This window comes from Crocodylus siamensis, chromosome 5 (assembly GCF_052110815.1).
Source record: "Crocodylus siamensis isolate JL-2025a chromosome 5, ASM5211081v1, whole genome shotgun sequence".
NCBI lineage: Eukaryota > Metazoa > Chordata > Crocodylia > Crocodylidae > Crocodylus > Crocodylus siamensis.
In genome coordinates this window covers 27352768-27373569 of record NC_143399.1, presented here as the reverse complement: position 1 = coordinate 27373569, position 20802 = coordinate 27352768, and the positions used below count along the sequence as shown (strand labels likewise).

The window sequence follows — 20802 nt, the reverse complement described above, 5'->3', positions numbered from 1 at the left end:
TCTGATTGAAAATCTATTTGGAAATTCTGGCTAGGTGAATTAGCTATATCTGTACTTCACAATTACAACTCTGCTGGTGGCAATGTTGGATTAAAAGAGACTAAAGCTGTCCTGGGAACTATGTACACCTCTGACTCCTATATAGTTGTTCTGTCACCTTTCAGTGTGGCTGTAGCAAGTGAATGAGGTCTTTTCTGCTTTCTGTTTGTTGTATTGCTATTGACTCACTATGGGCGCAGCCAGAAATTACATTTTTTTTTGTGATCAGGGTGCTGAAAGTGCCCTGCAACCATGCTGTGACACATGCACAGCTGCAGAGCACTTTTTAAGTGTCCAATAGTGCGAAAAATTAACCCTCCTCAAATGAGGTATCAGATGAAGGCAGTCTGCTTTAGAGTGCCTTAGGGAATCTGTGTTCCCTAGGATTAATTTTTTGTGCACTTGGGGCTGGGCTGATGCAGCCCATCCCTGCTTCTATGGCTGTCAGCGGGGGGGGGAAGCAGCAAACTGCCAGCTGGGCTTTGCCTGGCCTGAACTGTGGGGGGGGGGAGGGAGTCCCCCCTGTCTTGAGGCCCCCCCCACAGCCATCCAAGCCAGGGAACTGGGGGGCACCAGGCTGGGCCCTTAAGCTGAGGGGGCTCTGATCTACCCCTGCCCCTCCAGCTCAGGCCAGCCAAGCTGGCAGCTCATGCTGCTCCTTTCCCTTTTTTTTTTGCCTGGCCTGAGCTGATGGGGGTGGAGGAGTGGATCAGAGCCCCCTTGCCTTGTGGGCCTGGCCCAGCTCCCCCCAGTACCCCAGACAGGGGAGGCTGTGGGGGACCGTGAGGTAGGGGGCTTTGATCCACATCTTCCAGCTCAGGCTAGGCAAAACCCAGGCAGCAGCTTGGTGTTGCTTGCTTTCCCTTCACTCTCTGCTGACAGCCCCCGAGGTGGAAGGGGAGGTGGGACTGGGGAGAGGAGCAGCTTCCATTTGCAGGACAGGAGGGCTGATGCAGGCAGGTTTGTAACTTCCCCCCCCTCCAACCGCAACAGGTTAATGTCTGTTGGGTTGGGCGGCCACTCTAACTCATGGCAGGTTATGTAAAGTGCCATGGGTTAGAGCAAGGGCCTGAACGAATGTCTGTCTGCCTTACGTGGCACCTTGGATGTATCACTCAATTTTTCTGTGCATCTGTTTGTACTTTGGTAGAATGGGAATTAGTGTTGTCCAGAACTTAGGGGGAACTTTGTGAGGTGAGATTAATGTTGGGTTTTGAGGGACCTTGAGGTCATTAGATGAAGGTGTTATACAAATATGTTCTTTTGCTTGTTTTTCCCATTGCACATTTGAAGTTAGAAAAGAGATTCCTGTTTTTATTTCCTTTTTTAAAAAAGAATGTCAACAACATTAGTCTTAACCAGTTGATAAGTTAATTTTGTATCAGTGTTATGGAGTAATAAAAGCCATACTGTTTAATTTTGTATCATTTTAACAAGACGTTTTTGACAGCTTTTGTACAATATGTAGGTTGGGCAGTATTTCTGATTCATATGGACTTAAGTTGGTTGATGTGTCTCCTGTTTGATTTATAGGGGGAGTATTTTTCTGTATATAAATAGTTATATCTACATTGTGTTTTCCTCTCAAATTCTTCAACGTTGCTAGCACCAGTTGCAAACATAATGTAGATATATCTACATTGTGTTTTCCTCTCAAATTCTTCAACGTTGCTAGCACCAGTTGCAAACATAATGTAGATATAACTATTTATATACAGAAAAATAAAGGAAAAAAAGTTAGGCAATGACCAGTGGCTAGTGGGGCAGAAAGCTGGGCAGAACCTGGCATGGGTCTCTGTGCCAGTGGGAGAGAGGGGAGATGGACAAGTTTAATCTCCTTTCTTTTCCTGCTTCATCTGAGGTGGAAAGCTGGACAAACCCTGGTTTGGGTCCCCATGTTGGTGGGAGAGAGGGGAGACAGGGGAGTTTAATCCCTCCTGTTCATTTGAGGTGCTGCCTGGGCTGGTTCTGGCCATGCCCCCTGCCACTAGAGCGGTGAGCAGGGGAGAAAGCCAGGCAGACCTGGGCTGGAGTCCTGTGTTGGGTGGGAGAGGGGAGACAGAGGGGTTTAAGAGAAGGCTGAGAGGTGATCTCGTGGTTGTCTACAAACTAATCGGGGGGGGGCGGTCAACAGGGAATAGGGGATACTCTGTTTACCAGGGTGCCCCTTGGAGTTACTGGGAACAATGGCCGTAAACTGAAAGAGTAGATTTAAGTTGGACGTCAGCTAGAAATTCTTTACGGTGAGGGTTGTGAAAATATGGAATGGGCTTCCAAGGGAGGTGGTGCTTTCTCCTACCTTGGAGGTGTTCAAAAGGAGATTAGACAAGCACCTGGCTGGGGTTACTTGGCCAGCTCCCACTGTTTAGGTTAGGGAGCAGAGGGATGGGGCCATCCTTACTCTGCTTGAGCAGACAGCCCTGCCAAGCCCAGGGCTGCAAAGCATGCTGGGGGTCTCTGATTTAATTTGAACCAGGAAGGGGTCTGGGTCAGAACTTCCATAAACTGGTATGGCCTAAATCAGTTAAGCCTGATACTATATTTAACCAGGATTATTTTAAGCAAGTTTCTGCCATTGTGTGAACTGAGATTCTGTTCTGTTACAGGTTTAAACCAGTTTCAGATCATTTAAACTGGTTTATGTGTAACTTCTGTCCCTAGCCCAGGTGGCTACTACTGTGCACAAGTACTGCTGCTCCCAGTAGAGCTAAGCTGGTGGTAGCAATGGCAAAAAATTACATGGAAACTAGCGTAGTGGGTTAGGAATTTATTGATTTGTACAAGAGTTTCCTAGTTTGTTTCATACTCCAGAGAACCAGTAAAAGATAGTTGTCATGAGTATGCTTGCTAGACAGAATTTGGATGTCTTTGAATCAGATGCTTGTTCTTAGGCTGCAAAGTAATGTCTGGTAATCCATATTTCAACATGCTGTGTGTGCCATTCTGAGTGCTAGACTAGTAAGCATGCTGATGTGCTTGCATGAGAACTCAGATTCACAACCAGTCAAGTGGATTTAGAAAATACAATATTTGATCTGGCAGTGCAAGCCTGTGAAATGCTAGGGGTAATGGGTTGGGGTGAGGAAAACTTGTGTGCATGTGTGTGTAGCAGGTGTTTAAAAGTAGCGACCACACATCTCTGTGGTCTTGTATTCCTGATCCTGAGCCCCTTCTGGCAGTGTGCCAGTCCCAGCATGTATTAGAGCAGTTTTCTGCTATATAACATGCAACATATTTCCGTGGTCTGTGGTCCCAAGAAGTCAATGTGGCAGCTATGTATCAGCTTAATATCAAGAACAATATGCAGAGCGCAGGCAGTAAGAGGGGCTCTCGTCCCAGCAGTGGGAGGTGAGATGGGGAGAGGGCACTTAAAGGTTGCCTAGAGCTACGGGATGAGAAGATGGGAAAACATTACTGCTTTCTTGCTTTGTCCCCCCAAACCTCTAGCGATTTAGGTTATTAAATGTTATAGGGAGCAGGACTTTGGAGGAGGTCAAAATTTACATGTATGGTGGAAGCTTTGTTACAACCTTGAATATGGATTATTGTTCCTTAATGAAGATCTGAGAATTCCATAGAATCTGTAAGAATAAGACATTTATCTGAGTAGCAGTGTAACTGGGGTGCTGGGGAGGTGAGACCGGGGCATCAGGCTTTGGTGCTGCTTTTGAGGGGGTGCCAGAAGTCCATGACCCACCTCGCTTGTCCAGGAGTCTTTGCTGGGGCAGGGGGAAGCTCTGCTGTGCTCAGCCATAGGAGCTGGGCAGCACAACCCCACACCCAGCGATATATTGGGAGCCAGGTGGGGCAAGTGGTATGGTGTTCCATCTCCCTACAAGCTATTGCCAGAGCCTGTACAGCCCCAGACACATTATATATGTACCTTGGTGGAAGGAGGGAGGGGTTTCAAATCAGTTACCAGGTGTGGCTCCCACAGGGTCTGCACTGTGGGACTGCTGATGCTGCTATTGCTGCAGGTGCATTCAGTGTGCAGAGAACCTGTCCTTGCTCCACCCCCTGTCACAGGTGTTCAATGAGTTTGCTATGCCTCTGCATCTGAGTGACAGCCTAGAAGTAATATCTGAGAATGGGTTAGTACTAAGTGCCTGTTTTAGCTTATCTGATACTGGTTTTGTGTGTCAAGAGTCTCTTAGTCTCCACTAAAACATTACAAACCAGCTTTACACATTTTATACAATTATCCTTTTATGACGATATTTTTAATCTCCTTAAATGACCGTTCTCTTAGAACTTGAGGTAAATGTGGGCTGCTGTGCATGGATAGAGAGAGAAACTCTTCCCTGACTCCATCAGCACATGCTCTTAACCTTGTATATAGCATAGATGATCATGAAGGTACCTAGTCCAGTTAAAATTCTAGTATTTACTGTCCTGTTTCCATCAGTGAAATCTGCAAGGTGACAGTGTTCCATGTAAAGTAAGATTCTTTTTCATTCCATTCTGTGATTCTCTCAACTCCTCCCCCCCTACCATTTTTAGACCAGGGTATGAAGATGGGACAAGTCACTTTTCCCTGTGCACCCATGACTGAAGATACCCACTTGTTCAACTCTCCACTAAACAGAAATGAAGGGTCTTGTTTCATGATTCACTTAAGGAAATTCTGTGGCCTGTTTTGAACTAGAAAATCATAGCAGGCCTTAACATCTGTGGCTGGTATCTGAAGCTCCCTTTAACTTTACTAGGGGAAGAACTTTACGCTATGCACCTGAGAATGCAAAATGGCTCTATTATACTATGGTCAGTTTCCATGAGGTGTGAAGCTGTCTCGTTGATTCTGTATTTGTCCCTGTAGTTATTTTCATTATTAAGTGTATTGAACCAGTCATCTGAGATTCTGATTTAAAAATGAGAGGTTGAAAATACAGATAGAATTAAATAGCTGTACTTCTATTTTGTTGCAAGGCTCAATTCTGCTTCAAAGTACACAATTGGAAATAACCTAGTACTTAATACTTCGTTGCCTTAGACTACTTTGCAAAGGAAGTAAGCATCATTCTATCAGTGGTTAAGTGTGAAAATTGCAATTTGATTTAAAACTAGCAGTTACCTATCTATGGTACACATCTGAATATCAGTTACTCCAAAAAGGCAGGTATGATACATACATTAATAAATTGCCTGTCTATATATGCCAACACTGGTAATAGTAGAATAGACCTAGGTGACGTAATGTATGAGCTGCCTGTGATACGCATTATAATAAACACCCAAGACATCATTAGATCATTATGCTATCATTTTAAATGGCCAGATAAAGAATACAGGTAAAATTATTTCCTTACATTTCTGAGATAATTAGCTTCAATAATTAGAACTTACTTTGTTGTTCAGTGGGACTGTACTTGTGGTATAAGGATGGAAGCAACTTTTTGTGAAAAAAATTGTCTTGGATAGCATCTTGCAGTACTTATCAAAACTTACTGAAGCAGTGGACTATAGTTTGTAGTTTATGGTGCATGGTCTATGTTCCGTGCTGGAAAAGAGCACAATGAAGCAGTCACCAGGCAGGCTAAGGCACTATTTTATATTGTTTAGTCATAGTAGGTTAGGTGTTCTGTGAAATTGTTAGAGTCAGATGCGAACAAAGTAGCTGCTTGGTTTAGTTTTGGGGGATAAGAAATGTATGTTTGGCATTATTTGTTTTTGATATTATGATTGTTGCCCCCAGGTGAAGCCTGTTGGCATTTCTCTTGATTTTTGTCTGACTGGACAGGATTCTGATTGTCAGTCTTGTTGTTTGATATTCCATTCAGAGTTTAATTGCATCATCTTATACAAATAGAAATCTACACAAGCATGCCTTGTTATATAACATGATGCTTTATGCTACAGCCTTCTATTTTGGCTGTGGATTTTTTATTGTGGTAGCCTGCTGAAGGCAATATAAATGTACATTTATGAAGTATTTATTTTTTTCTGGCAATTTGGAACATGTCTTCACTCTAGGGTTTCTTTATGAGTAATGGAAGGTTGAGGACAGACTAACAACTGATTTCAGCATGTGCTAGAAAGTGGAAGACATTTTAGAAGTTATAACAGAAAGCTTATTTTGGGTTGGAATTAAGGATTTTTGTGGGTGTGGTATCTTTTATTGGACCAGCTGCACAACTGGGATAGACTTAGACAAGCTTTGAGTGCATTGAATTTTTCAGGTGTGAGGATAAAGCAGGCACAGCTGGGGCTAAAAAGTTTGCAGGACCCTGAAATTGGGGGAAAGAAACAACATTCCTAGAAGTATCTAAAAGACATGAAAATTGCAGAAGAAAGGATAATTTGATTTAGTTGGAAGATCAAGAGTATTAAAAAAGGGGACAGGGTCATTAACATCTTTGAAGTAAAGAGAGATTAGCAGGAATCAAGTAAATTGGAATGAGTCATGAAGTCCATGTCTGTGTTCAGTCCTTATTTCTTAGTGTTTAGCCAGCTTATGATTATTTTTTTCCAAGGCTTGTCTTTTTTGTTGCAAGCTTTGGTATTTAGATTTAGAAAGGAGATGGGAAGAGTTTTTTGGGGAAATGGATGCATGAGGATAGAAAATGAAAGCACAATGAGATGGTCACTACTCAGGGCAATAGTGAAAGGATTAAAATGACTTTTTGCCCACTTCTGCATCGTGTTGCATTGTGACACTGTTTAGTTTATAAAGCAGAGATCATTTTTGACAATTGCGTGTTGCAATATTTATTACCTTATAGCTCCTATTAACTTTAACCTTTGTATTCATTGAAGGACATATACTTATTATCATCATATATATTGATTAGAAGATAAAAATGTACAAGCAGAACTATTTACATCCAAACTCAGGTGTACAAAAGCTAAGGCTTCTATGAACATAAAAACCCTGCAACATTGTATAAATGTATGCATAAATTAACAAATACATTTCTGTATAAATTGAATATCCGAGTGAATAATAAAAAAGTAGTTTATTTGGGGGATAACTAATTGGATGGTGTCTCTAGGAAGTCTCTCCTCCAACCAACTCATTTTTCCTTTTTGGGTAACATATCTTTATCTTCCCTAACAAAGACATCCTTCCGTAACTAAGGCAGCAGAGTCTATGTTGCATCACATTTTGAAACCAGCTTAGAATGGTGTGGTTGTTTTGTTTTTGGGTTTTTTTTTAAGCATTAATGTGATTCAGGTGCTAATTTGTCTTTCCCTTAACTGTATATAATATCAATCAATATTTTTCAGGGTTTTGCTTCCAGTATTGCTCACCACAGTGATATTTATTGGAATTTATACTACAATAATCCAAAGCCTCTTTTAGTACTTGCCTGATCTGGGCTGCAAGTCAAAAGTCGTACTCATATTAATCTAACATAGGTTCATAATGTAAGTCACGGATCCAGCTTGACCGTACTGATATTATACAGTATTTAGCATCTTAGATCAGTTGTGTAAGACTTAAATATAGTGGACATGTGATAAACTTTGCTAACAGTGTCAATGTATCATGTAAATCTCATCTCAGAGCTGCATTGATCTGTCAGTTCTCATTCTGTTGCTTCTTTTATCTGCCCAGCAATTCTAATTCTGATGCATTAAGCTGCTTTAATATTTGCCAGAATAACTGATGAATAACCCTTTCCCTTTGCTTTAGTACAGGATCCAAAAGCTGTGTTGAAGTCAGTAGAAAGGTTCCCATTAACTTCACTAAATTTTGGATCAATTCATAATGCCATTGTCTATGTTTAAGTCATTTTTTGTTTTTCTTTAACCTAATAGTGAAGATACTATGACATTACAGTTGATTCCCTTTTCTGTGAACAAATGGGTCACTTTGCTTGCATACTAAGAATAAGGGCCACTCTATACTCAGAACCCCAATACATTTGTTAAAACAGTGTTGCTAGCATATTAACCCATTGTTTTCCTAGCACAGTAAAGGAATCACATAGATATTTTCATATCTAAAAATAATTTCGTTTCAATATATACAGTTATGAAAAAAGGACTATTCTAGCTTTAACTTCTCCAGCTTTATATAACTGTAAATGCTTACCGTTCCATTTCAGGGTTTTTGTGGAAATTACATTTTTCCCAGTCATCATTTGTTTTTAATATTTGTCTCAGTTTCAGCATGTATTCTGTAAGTCAACTGTGGTTCAATAGTTATGTTTACCAGTGTGGATTTTACTTAATATAAAAAATTGTACAAAATATATTTAATATTGTTTGGGATTCATTGTAATTTTTTGCATTTTTGCATAATAGCAGCAACAAAACAACCCTTTAGACATTTTGCTAGTGTTACATGGCTTTTAGCTACAGATTTCCCAATCATTTCCATTTTGGTACACATGTAGCTTGTTCTCACATCTGAATATCAATTACTCCAAAAAGACAGGTATCATATATACATTAATGAATTGCCCGGAAAAATAGCAAATACTAGTTATTAAATGGATCTCTATTATAGAAGGATAGAAAATAGAGACAGAATTATTAGCTCTAATCTTCTGTTAGATAAGCTAACTTGCCTTCTTCCATTAAATACTCTGATCTCCCTCTTCAAAAAGTAAGACAGCAACAGTAGCTGGACTTAGATCACCAACTTGGTTATGCCTTGGGCCAGAATTGAACTGCAGGCCTCCTGAACTATGCACTTGCCAAATAGCAGAGCTCCATATTAATACAGTATGTACCATCCTCTATATATTATACAGCATTCCCTCTGACTCAGAACTGAAGATGTGACTTAAAAAGACATATGAGCAAAACTTCTAAAGACATGTTATATCGTGATGACAATGCAGAAGGCAACCCAGTTATGGATGATGCAGAGAAACCTGACGTATGTAATGCCTTTCTTAATGCTTTTCAGTCTCCACAAATAAAGTCAGGTACCACATGACAAGTGCAGTTGGCAGCAAAGATAGGGAAGAGACAAGCAGGCTAAATTAGTGGAAGAACAGGTTATGGTTTACTTAGAGAAACTAGATCTTTTTAACTTGTCAGGGCGGAATGGGATGGATGTTAGCATACTGAAATAATTGGCTAAGATAACTTGAGAGACATTGGTGATCCTTTTTTGAGAAATTGTGGAAGTCAGGTGAAGCCATGGATGACTGAAAAAAGGCAAATACAGTGCCCATCTTTTTAGAAAGGGAAGTGGGAAGATCTAGGGGAATTACAGACCAGTCAGTCTGATCTCAATTTCTAGAAAGATCATGGAGCCGGTCTGCAAGGAATCTATTCTGAAGCACCTAAAAGAGCACCAAGGTGGTCAGGAACAGCCAGCATGGATTTACCAAGAGCAAGTCCTGCCCGATGAACTTGATTTCCTTCTGTGCTGGGGTGACAGGGTCTGTGGTTGGGGGCAGAGCAGTGTGTATGACATACTTTGACTTTAGCAAGGCTTTCAGTATGTCTCCCAGAATATTCTCATTAACAAGGTTAGGCAATACAAACTAGATGAAAGTACTGTAAGGTGAGTATATAACTGGCTGGATCATCATGCTCAGCAAGTAGTCCTCAATGGCTCAATGCATAGTGAGGAGGAGGTATCCAGTGGGGTTCTCCAGGGGTTTGTTTGTCCGTGATCTGATATTGTTTGACATCTTAATTAATGATTCTAAATCATGGGCCTGAGCACATGATTAACTAATTTTCAGATGACAGCAAGTTGAATGAATTTACTGACACTCAGGAGAGTAGGGCTAGAATTCAGAATGACCTGGATGAACTGGAAAAATGGTCCATAATCAATAAGATGAAATTTAGCAACGAAAAGTGTCAAATCCTGCTTTTGGGACAAAATTATTACATGTACAGACTGGGGAAGACTGGCAAGGCTGCAGTACTGAAGAAAAGGACCTGGGTGTTACAGTGCATAATAGGTTGCATATGAGCCAATTGTGGACTTGTTGCAAAAAAACCAATTCCCTCCCCCCCAAAACAAAAACAAAAAAAAAAAGAACAGCAACATGCTGGGTTGTATAAGCTGTCTCTTGCAAATCAGGGAAATCAGTTCATTCACTCTATTCAGCACTGATGAGGCCTTGAATGCTGTGTCCAGTTTTGGGCCCACACTTTAAGAAAGATGTGTACAGACTAGGACGAGTTCAGCAGAGAGTGACAAAAATGATTAGAGACCTGGGAAATGTGACATGAGGAAAGTCTGAAAGAACTAGCACTATTTAATCTGGAGAAAGGAAGACTGAAGGGAAGGGGTGGGGCTTGATAAGTCTTCCAATACTTGAAGTCTGAATATAAAGAGGATGGAGATGCACTATTCTTTGTGGCCATAGGAAGTGGGACTAGGAGCAACTGTCTCAAATTGCAGCAGAGTATGGAATGTAGGTTGGAGATCTGGAGGATCTTTCTTTACTGTGAGGATGATTAACCATTGAAAACAAGCTACCTAGGGAGGTTGTGGAATCTCCATCACTGGAAATTGTCAAGAACAGGTTAAATAGGCACATGACAGAGATGGTTGAGTCAGGGGGTTGGACTAGATGACCTCATATGGTCCTTTCCAGCCCTACTTTCCTATGAGAGGTCTGTAACAATCACGTCAGGTTTTTAGTGATAAGTCTGGATGAAACAATGAACAGAATTAAATGAAACAGTTGTTTGGAGATCATGTCCTAAAACTAAACGATTTCAGACAAGTGAAGGAATTTCAAAACAGCATTAATGTTCATATATATGTTTTCAAGTGCAAATACAGCTAAATTTCCTTTGGAGAATCAACTTGGAGCAATGGCTATTAAAGGCAAAATTGTACAGACTGAGTTTTATGTACAGCATAGTAGCAATATTTTTTTGCCCTGGAAGAATAGAAGTAACAAAGATTGCACAAAAAGATTATTTTTGTTCTTTGTAACAAGATTTGAAATCTATTGAAGAGCATCATGAAATCTATTGAAGAGCAACTGTAATGGTGAAAATTATGTAATCCATAATTGTGTTAGCAAAAGGTTTATTTCGAGGATCAATAAATAGATATTTTTTCTGAGGAGCACTAGTTAAATAGATCTGTTTTCTCTTAGCCATGTAACCACAAAAGTAAACCATGCATAAAAAGCATTAAGGGTTACCTGCACATTTCTTCCATCAGTTGCAGTCAGATGTGCTGAATGTCCCAATCAGCTTAATTAAGTGGGGCATTTAGTACAAATTTAGCTCTCAATTACCCAACTGCAGACTAGAAGATATTAAATTACATTACTGTAAATGAGAGCAGATTCTGGTCCATTAAATAATGAATTAACTTTGTCCCTTTCTTGCGATGTTCAATACAAGCCCTTTTATAGTAAGTTAGAGACTTATTTTCCTAGAGATGCTCTGGCATGCGAGGTGTGGAAGACCAGTAGCCTTTTATTATAGTAACTACCAACTTGCCTGTGAAGAATGATGGGGTGGGGGGGAGGGAAGGAGGGAGAGGCAAAGCTAACTCGGATACCCCGAGAAGTGCATTTTAAAAAGCCTCTTCTTTCTTCCAAATAAACCTTTATTTGAATAGTTAAATAACACTTATACTCTCATCCAACAAATGACCTTGGAACTGTACTGACTGCTACTGACCCAGTATTTTCCCCGTATTTAAAACAAGATATACATTTAAGAATTAAAGAGGACAGCATACAGATGGGTATGCAGGTAGTGAGATTTTCTAACACTTCTCCTTTTTGAGATTAAAGCACTTCTTTGACCTAGAAACATATCTATCTGAAGTACAAAGCCACAAACAACATGAGACCATTACTAGGTTGGGATTTGCTCTAATGAGAACTGCAGTTGTCATGGGCAAATGGCATCAGACCCCACATTTGGGCAGGATATGTTCTTGCAGGAAGAATGAGATGATGACTTTTTGTGGTCTTATTTGTTCTTTGAAGAAATAAGAGGAAAATGGATATCTCCTTTAGTAGAAGATGCTAAGTATTGGGCTAATGAAGAAAAACTTTGGCTAATCTAGCAATTTACAGTCTGGGCTGTGCTCAGTAGGTGTACTTGTGCTGCTTACACAAAGAATAAAGGCCAGATGGGATTCCTTAGTTTTCTTCTACTCTCTTTAATATTGCTTTATTTTATCAGTTTTTTGTATCATCATATATTATGTTCAGTTTACTTTTGTGTAATGTAATTGTATGCTTTTACCAATAACCACAAATTATGTAATTTTGTAAGTATATAATTATATCATTTTACTGTTCATGCCATTGTTTTAGGAAAATCTATAAATAACTACAAAGCTGTGTCAACTGGCTCCTGCCATTGTGTAAATGGTTACCAATTTGCAATCAATTAGCATTTAAGTTGTATTGTATTAGTAAAGTTTGGTGCTTCTTAAGTAGTATTATTAGGCTACTAGACATTTGTCCAAATTTGATGCAATTTTTAGGAAGCACAGATGATGAACAACTGCTAGGAATGTGTGTGTGTGTTTTCCAAGTCCTTAATTGGTGAATAGAAATGCTTGAAGCTTCATCAACAAAAACAAAACATGTCCTGTACTCTGGCAGTATTCTGAGCCTGAGAAACAGAAGCAGAGGCCAATGAGTCATTGTAGTCAGTACTTTTTGGCTTTAGTATTGTCTTCTAAGAGAGAGAGTACTCCCCTCCTGCGTACAGTTTTTACATGGCATTGGGCAGTAGAATCATCTGACCACTTTCTTGGCTGATGTTGTTTAGAACAATCAACCACCAAGGTATCTTGAATTTTTCATCCAATCACAAAAATTTCCAGCAGAGATCAGATGTTATAAAAATGTACACCTGTACCTTATATCTTAACCACTTTCTGCCATGATTTACATGTAAAAAGTCTGTCACTAGCATTTTGGATAGATGCCAAGGGTCAGATTTCAGGTTTCATATTGCTGGTACGATTTCATTGATACCACTGGAGTTCGAAGTGGTATCTGACTTATAGCAGCTCTCAAATTAGCTTCAATCATAAACATCATTCTAGTGCTGCTCTTAATCCAGTTACATGAGTGGGAATTTTATAGGTAAACCCTAAATTGAATTGAGAACTAATCTTGCATCTTGTTTTTTGTGGATTTTTACTATTATTTTTGCTATTAAAGTGTTTTCATCCTCACTTGTCTAAAGATGTTTATGAAGTGTATCATGATTGCATCTAAAACAGGAGGAAGAGAACTCATAGTTAATATTCTGGATGAAATTCTGCCCTGATTTGGATCTTATGCAGCTCATTGAGCCAACTGGTTTCACAGAGTAGTACTGGCAGTTTAGCTGCAGCCTGAAGAAAGGACCGTGGAACAAACGAACTTTAAATCAAAGCTTTCGTTTTACTTGAATGTACTTGTTTATATTTTGTAGTAGATGTGTAGTGTTGTGTTTATTTGTGTGATGTATAATATACATGAATTAAAGCATGTATGCTGCTTTAGCTTTAGAAATTTGTATTTTATTATCACACAACATTCATCCTTGAGTGAAGCTAAATAAAGCAGAAGAATGCTTCTAGTTTTGTTTACAGCTGCTTTAAATAGTTTCTGCAAGTACTACACGTTAAATTGTATATTGTGCTAAGCCAGCATGGAGAATATTTAACTATGCTCACTATTGCACAAAAAATTAAAAAGCTTTAAAACTGTAGAAATAGCCTCAAGTATTAAGTTATTTTTTCCATGCAGAATTTGTAGGTTTGCTTCAGGCGTCCTGCCAGACGAGGCCTTCTTTTATCATTATAAACTTTTATGTGATTAGGAAACATGATTGAATGTATGCAACAAAATATTTACATCAGTGTGTTTACCCTTTTTCAGAGGGTACATTTATTTACCTTTTGCCAGATGGTCTCGTGTGCAGGAATTACTCTTAAAATCATTTTAATACATAAAATTCAATGTCATGCAGTGTTCCTAGGCAAAACTTGTAATAACATGGAGTTAAAGTTGAAAGAAATAATATTATATAGGAAATAAGTATTATAAAGCCATGCAATTCAGAGTTATTTAATATTCAGAAAATACAAACATGTTAAATACGTAAATACATAAGACAAATGAAATGGTATTGTATGCAAATTGATAGTTATTAGGTTTTGGCCTCAAATTAAATTATGTTGATTATCTAACATAAATTCAGTAGTATTTGTTTTTCACTTCATGGTGACTGGAACCTTTACCAGTATTTTATTATTTTAATTCTTTAAATTACCATATGGTTGGAACTTAACTCTAACTTCAGTGTAGTTTCAAGGAATAGATTTCCTCGCATTAACTGAATTTAAAAATAAATATCAACCTCTCAAATATATTAATCTAAAGTGTTTTTATACATAAGCTATCCATGTATTAAATAGAAGCTTATAAACATTTAGCTTTAATGTAGCTAAATGATTTTTTCAGAAATAGAAAACTACATTTTAGGAATTTGCATTCTGGTGAATAAATCTGCATGTTTTTGAAAAATTCTCTAAAATCATTGTAAAAAAATTCTACACCAGTTTCTGTATAGTTATATTTTAGCAGGCAATCCTTTATAACAAAATCCTTTTCTTTTGTTTAAAACACAGGTTCCCATCTCTACTATAACTGAAAATTCCTAAATCTGGACATTTTAAATGGTTTGATAAGAGCTTTGAATAATTTGACTTTTTGAAGGCCTCTATATTTTTTTCTGAGACTTTGGAACAGGATTTGGATTCTACTTGTGTACAACCTGAAGTTATAATGCCATCCTTGCCTAATGAAGGAGGTATGAAAACTAATTATAGGAATCTCATATTTTTAATATGACTTACTAATGATGCAGCTTCTTTATGCTTATAATTTCTATTTAGCTTAAATCAGATAACTGTTACTGGCTAGTTCACATGCTTTATGTGTACTGTGATGTTTTCCTTTGTATGCATTGCTTTCTGATTATTATTATTATTTTTTAAAGATAATCAAGGAACCTCTCGCCTGACTTTGAGTTCAGAACAGCCTTATCAAAGCACAATTAAAAGAAAAGTCAGAAAGAAGAAAAAGAATGGAGTCATCACTGCAAATGTTGCTGGCACAAAATATGAAATTGGTAGGAAGCTACAGAGTCTGATTACATTAATAGCTGTTGGGAAGGTGAAAAGGCATGAGACAAGAATTTGGAGATAAAGCCCATTGCAGTCAATGAAAAGACTCCCTCTGACCTCCAGTAGACTTTGGTTCAAGCGACTGTTGAATTACTTCTTTAGGAATATTTTTTCCGTAGGAATCGCTTCGAGTATAGTTTAATATTTAGTTGCTAGTCTTGAATGCTTGGGGCATAAATCCTGTTGTGTTATGTGGGTTTAGGCCATTAAGGTGTCAACAAGCAATTAAAAAACGGAATCTTAGGGAAAAAAATCTCAATGACATGTTATATGTGTATTTAGTTAAAATTTTAAAGTCTTGAATAAAGACGATTCTAATTTTCTAAAGCTAAATTCAGGGACCTATAATGATTATAGCCAAGAGTCTTGAAGGAAACAGATGTATTTCTTTTTACACATGAGTCTACCATCACATTAATTTTACGTTATATCTTAGTGATGTTGGTAAAATAGGGTTTAACAAAATTAGGTATTTTTTGGATTCAGAATAGAAAAACTTTGAGTGTGACATAACTTTGGGTTTTGGCCTAATACAAAGTGAAAAATTAACTGGGTGATGTGGTTACTGCTCTGAGTTGATTAATGACAAACAATTAGATCAGACCCCCCCACATGCACACACATCTCCTATATCTATATCCCCTCTATATCCTATATCCTATAACGAGCTTGCTTTAGTGACATCTTCCAAAAGGATAAATAAGCCAGTCTCGAGATACAAGCTTTTCCTTCCCAGTGGAATTCTCAGTTGTCACTGAAAAATATTCAGCTCTCCCTCTTCATTCTGTGCAGTGCCACCTTGACTACAATCTCTGGCCAAAGAGAAGACTTCTGTCCTGCCAGAGTCCTGAATTTCAGTGGCATTAGTTATCATAATAGGTCCTCTTATCCTTGAAGTGACTGCTCTTTAATGAGAATAAGTTTTAAATTCAGCCGTATTTAGATGATTGTTATCTAAATATGGATAAACTTAACTAACTGGGCATCTATTAAAGGCCCAGATTGCAGTTTAGCTCATATGTTTCCCTTTTTTGCCACTTAATCTAGAACTTAAAATAAATTTAATCTGGAACCAGTTAAATTTTTGTCCCTTAAACTGTGCTCTTCATTGTGCAAAAACACTGAACAAACATGTTTAAGTGTGTATAATCTTGAGTGAATTGCAGCGAATTTTAATAGCCATTGGAATATTCAGCTGGACCTTTGGCCAGCTGCGTGTGTTTGTCAGATAGGGAAATCTGGAGACTGGTCCCATCTCATGAGAGATGATATTGGAGCAAGTGTATCATACAGATCTTTGAAAACTTTACCTAAAGGCAGGGAAAGTACAGGGAAAGCATCTCCCTTTTGCAAATTCATTAGAAAAATCTTCTCTCTTACATCATTACTTATTTTTGCTATAGAATTGGACTTCTTTTTAATTTAATATATAAAAATAATCCCTTGCTTGGCTTTAAATATTCCATCCTCAATGTTAGGACCCTTCTTTATCTCCTGATTACAGTGGAACCTATAGTCATTGCTGCTTTAAAATTAACACATACCAAGGCAAAGCTAAAGTCTTATCCATTTAAGTGCAAATGGATTGTTATTACACAATTTTGGACCACCTAGAAGCTCTTTACAGTTCCTACACTGATTAAAATGTGTTTCCAGCTACATTATAAACTTGGATGATACTGATTACAGTTATGCAATAGGCAGATGGAGACCTTCCAAATTGAGTATCATAAATTCAGCAGTATGTACTTTGCTGCCTTCTACACTAATGATGCATTGAGGCTAAGGAAGAGTCTCTATACTGGAAAATTAATGTTTTATTTTAGATTTGGTAGGTTGCTTAAAATTATTTAAATTTAATTTAAATATATAATTCCCTTGTAGTTCGCTTAGTAATAGATGAGATGGGCTTTGTGAAGATGCGAGATGAAGATGAAACAGCTAATCTTATATGGAGTGATTCTGCTGTGCAGCAGGAGAAGATTGCTGAGCTCAGAAACTATCAGGTAGGTATAGCTTACTTAGGTGTCCTGAATCAGGTAAGAAAAACTATTCTATTCTGAAGTCTTTTGAAACCTTTTTGGGTCAGCTGCAGACATCATGAGACTGGAAAGCAGAGATGACAGTCAAACTGCCTCAAAGATTTTGACACCGAGTCCTATTCCTATTTTATAATATTAAGTTACTCTGTCCCTTGGACTTTGGCCTACAAATCTTTAATACTGTTTAATACTGTAGGTTCTTCAGCCTACAGTTTATAAGTGTGCGTTCAAAGAGTTTGAGCAGTGTGTTTAAAAATGCAAAAACATTACTTATGTTATTATCTTTGAAACGGTTAGATAATCAGCAGGGATCCTGGTTTTCTCTGTTTAAAAATTGCAAATTCCCAGATTAAAACCCTCAAATCTGCATTTTTCTGTGATTAAAATAAAACACTGCTCTATCTCTCTCACACTCTTGCTCTCTCACACACTCACACACACCATTGCTTTTCAGTTGAACACAATATTTTATTGATATATGTACAATTTTAAAGCAGTTTGGAAGCCTACTAGTGCCTCAGCCACTATAATGAAATGAATTCTAAATACCTGTAATTTTGATATTTGATTTTGGGTTTTTTATCATGGAAAATCAGCTCTCCCTAACCCTTTCACTCCCCAGGATGTGAGTTCAACTGCGGCTGTCTCCAACACTGTTTTGTGATGCTGAGTAGCCCCAATATACCGATCCCCTGCCTCTGCCATTGCCCCTCACTCCCAAGCTTTAGCTCCCCTCCACCCACCCCCCAGCCCTTCTGGTGCCCCTCACTTCTGACTTGCTGCCCCCTACTACCAGTGTCTGAGAAAGGGATTGGGTGTATGGGGAAGGTAGTGGGGAACAGGCGATGCAGTGGGGGGGCAGGTGCATCCTTAGACTTCTGCACTCCCAGTGGGGTGTGGGGCTGCAGCCAAGCAGGAGCCACCTCTGGGGCTCAGTAGGCAGGATCCGGCACTGGAGGGAGTGCTGCATTGTCACGGGCTGGTATAGAAGGGGCGGTGGCAGTGGTGCAGAGTTGAGCTTCCACTGCTGCCTTGGCGGCCATGGCCACAGAGGCGGCTTCTTCCTGGAGCTGATCCAGCCTGGCTGGAGCCTTGTATCTGACTGTGGGTGCAGAAATCTTAGCAGCCACATGCCTCTCCCCTTGCTGCATGGCCTGTGCCCCCTTCCCTCTGTGTGTGGCCTGTGCACCTAGTGTCCACCTCCCTCTGCCCCTATAGACCTACCTGGAAGGAACTACAATCCACTGCTGCCTGGCTGCCACATGCTCCCTGCCTTTGATTGCCCTCCTCCTACTGCCTGCAGATCTAAGCAGCCCCTTGCCAGATGGGACTCAGCCAGCCTGCAATGGGAAACCCACTGTTTCTGGTGTTCTTTTTTCTCTAAAAGGGAAAATACGTGATGTTCTCCTTTAAAAGAAAAAAATCCGTGTTTTTCTCTGTTAAAGGAGGAAATCCTGCATTTTTCCATGCTTTCCTGCAGTGAACTGAAAACCCAGATCCTTGATCATCAGTGTATTTCTTTGCAGTATTTGTGACTAAATAGTCATTTTTCTGTTCGTAAGTCTCTGACAACATCCTTATTCACGTAGAACTTTCTGAATAGCAACTCGCATGAACAGACATTGTCAAAGAAATCCAGGTTTTAATCTGGTGGGAGAGCAGAATGCAATTTATAATATCTAGGTAGTTCTTGAAGATATCTAACATAATTTGGAATATATTCTTTTCTCTCTTGATTCTCTTTATATATTTGTTGAATGTTTCATTGAACATTTAGTTTAATGTTTAAACTGTTTATCTGTGATATTGCACAAGTAAGAATATAAAAATTCTAACATTTTTTTTTTCCAGAGAATCAACCACTTTCCAGGAATGGGAGAGATCTGTAGGAAGGATTTCTTAGCAAGAAACATGACCAAGTAATTTATTATTATTTTTGTCCGTTGTAACAGAAGAAATATCTTTGGAATGCAGATTTGAGTGCAGACAAGTTTAATTTGGGGATTTCTGTCGGCTCAGCAGTGCACATAATAAGGAAGGGGCTGCCTGTGTATTACAATTAAGCTGTAAGCATATCCATGCATGTATATTCATTAGCAGACCAAGACTAGTGGGGCAGATAATTTAAATATATGAATGAATGGCTGACCCCTTAAAACATATTATCTGTTTAAAATAGCTAGTGGTTATCTCTTTTATAATCATGTGTAGATCATATTTATACATGTAATAAAGCATCTCATTGTTTATATTAAGAAAACTGTCCTTTACTTTGTGACACCTCTTTTTCTAAAGCTGTCATTATTTTTTTTTTCCATTATTTAGATCCATCCAAGGTAGTCAACCAAAGCTTCACTTGATGCAAACTGGCAGTTACTTTGAACTCAGTGGAACTACCATGCTTTTACTGGTTGATGAGCTGGCAGTGCAAATAAGAAATGTAACCATATTGACCCACATCAATCTCTTCTCCCTTGTCCAGGTGGTAGGTCACCTGGTCATAGAAGGAAATGAGATTGGTCAAGCAAGACCTACCCACAACAAACTCGTGCTGGCTATCCCTTAGGATGTTGGCATCGGCCAGTCTATTAAGGATGGCCTCTTTAATAAATTTTTCTAAGATCTTCCCTGGGATAGAAGTCAGGCTGATGGGACTATAGTTAGCTGGATCCACTTTCCTCCCTTTCTTGAAGATAGGCACCACATTGGCTTTCTTCCAGTCTTTGGGCACTACACCAGAGCGCCAGGAGTTTTCAAAGATCCATGCCAGGGGCTGGGCTATGATGCTCGCCAGCTCCTTGAGTACCCTGGGGTGCAGATTGTCAGGGCTGGCAGACTTCAAGGTATCCAGCTTCTCAAGGTGTTCCTTCACGAGGTCAGCATTGATGGAGGGCCGGGGATCTCCCTAGCCCGGACCTCCCTGTCCCGTAGCGGGCATGGGCGTCCGGGGGACTGATGAAAGACTGACGCAAAGTACCCATTTAATAGGTTGGCTTTTTCCTGGGCGTCAGTTGTCAGTTCCCCCTTGTGGTTCAGCAGGGTCCTATGTTGCCCTTGCTTTTCCTCCGGCTCCCCACATATCTGAAAAAGGACTTTTTATTGTCCTTGATGCTCCAAGTTAGTTGGAGTTCAGTTGCAGCCTTGGCTTTCCTGGTTTGCTCCCTGCAGGAGCGGACCAGTGCAGAATAATCCTCCTTGGCGGTGAGTCCCATCCTCCATCTTTTGTAGGCCTTTCTTTTCAGCCTCAGGAGATCTGCTAGGTCCCTGGAGAGCCAGGGGGTGCTGCTGTGTCCTCTTGCTGCCTTTCCTCCAAGATGGAATAGACTTATCTTGTGTATTGAGGATTGCTCCCTTGAGGAGCAACCACTTTTCTTGAACTCCCCTCTCCCTGTGGTCATGGTCCCTTAGGGCCTCACTGACAAGTCTTCAGAGCTTGTCAAAGTCGGCTTTTCTGAAGTCAAGGACTTCTGTGTTGCTGACTGACTTGCCAGCTTTATGGCAGATGGTGAAGGTGATCAGCTCGTGGTCGCTGTCACCCAGCTTCCCATCGATCACTAGGTCGCCGATTAGGTCATCCCCAGTGGTCAGTACCAGGTCGAGTAGCGCTTTGCTTCTCGTTGGCCCATAGACTTCTTG

The 20802-nt window shown here is 39.5% G+C and overlaps 1 protein-coding gene across 12 annotated transcripts in view; it reads left to right on the top strand.

The window, feature by feature from the left end:
- TTLL7 (tubulin tyrosine ligase like 7) overlaps nucleotides 1-20802 on the top strand; it is a 131782-nt gene that overhangs the window by 19879 nt on the left and 91101 nt on the right. For 11 of the 12 annotated variants that reach the window (XR_016442491.1, XR_016442490.1, XR_016442486.1 and 8 more), the window contains exons 2-5: nucleotides 14567-14748; nucleotides 14938-15069; nucleotides 17009-17130; nucleotides 19018-19085. Coding sequence is in view for 6 of the 12 variants with exons in the window: in XM_090048362.1 (XP_089904488.1) it covers nucleotides 14724-14748; nucleotides 14938-15069; nucleotides 17009-17130; nucleotides 19018-19085 (347 nt within the window). In the remaining 6 variants the exon portion in view is untranslated. Of the gene's footprint in view, nucleotides 1-8738; nucleotides 8867-14566; nucleotides 14749-14937; nucleotides 15070-17008; nucleotides 17131-19017; nucleotides 19086-20802 lie in introns of all 12 variants that reach the window. The other variant, XM_090048360.1, reaches the window with a different exon arrangement.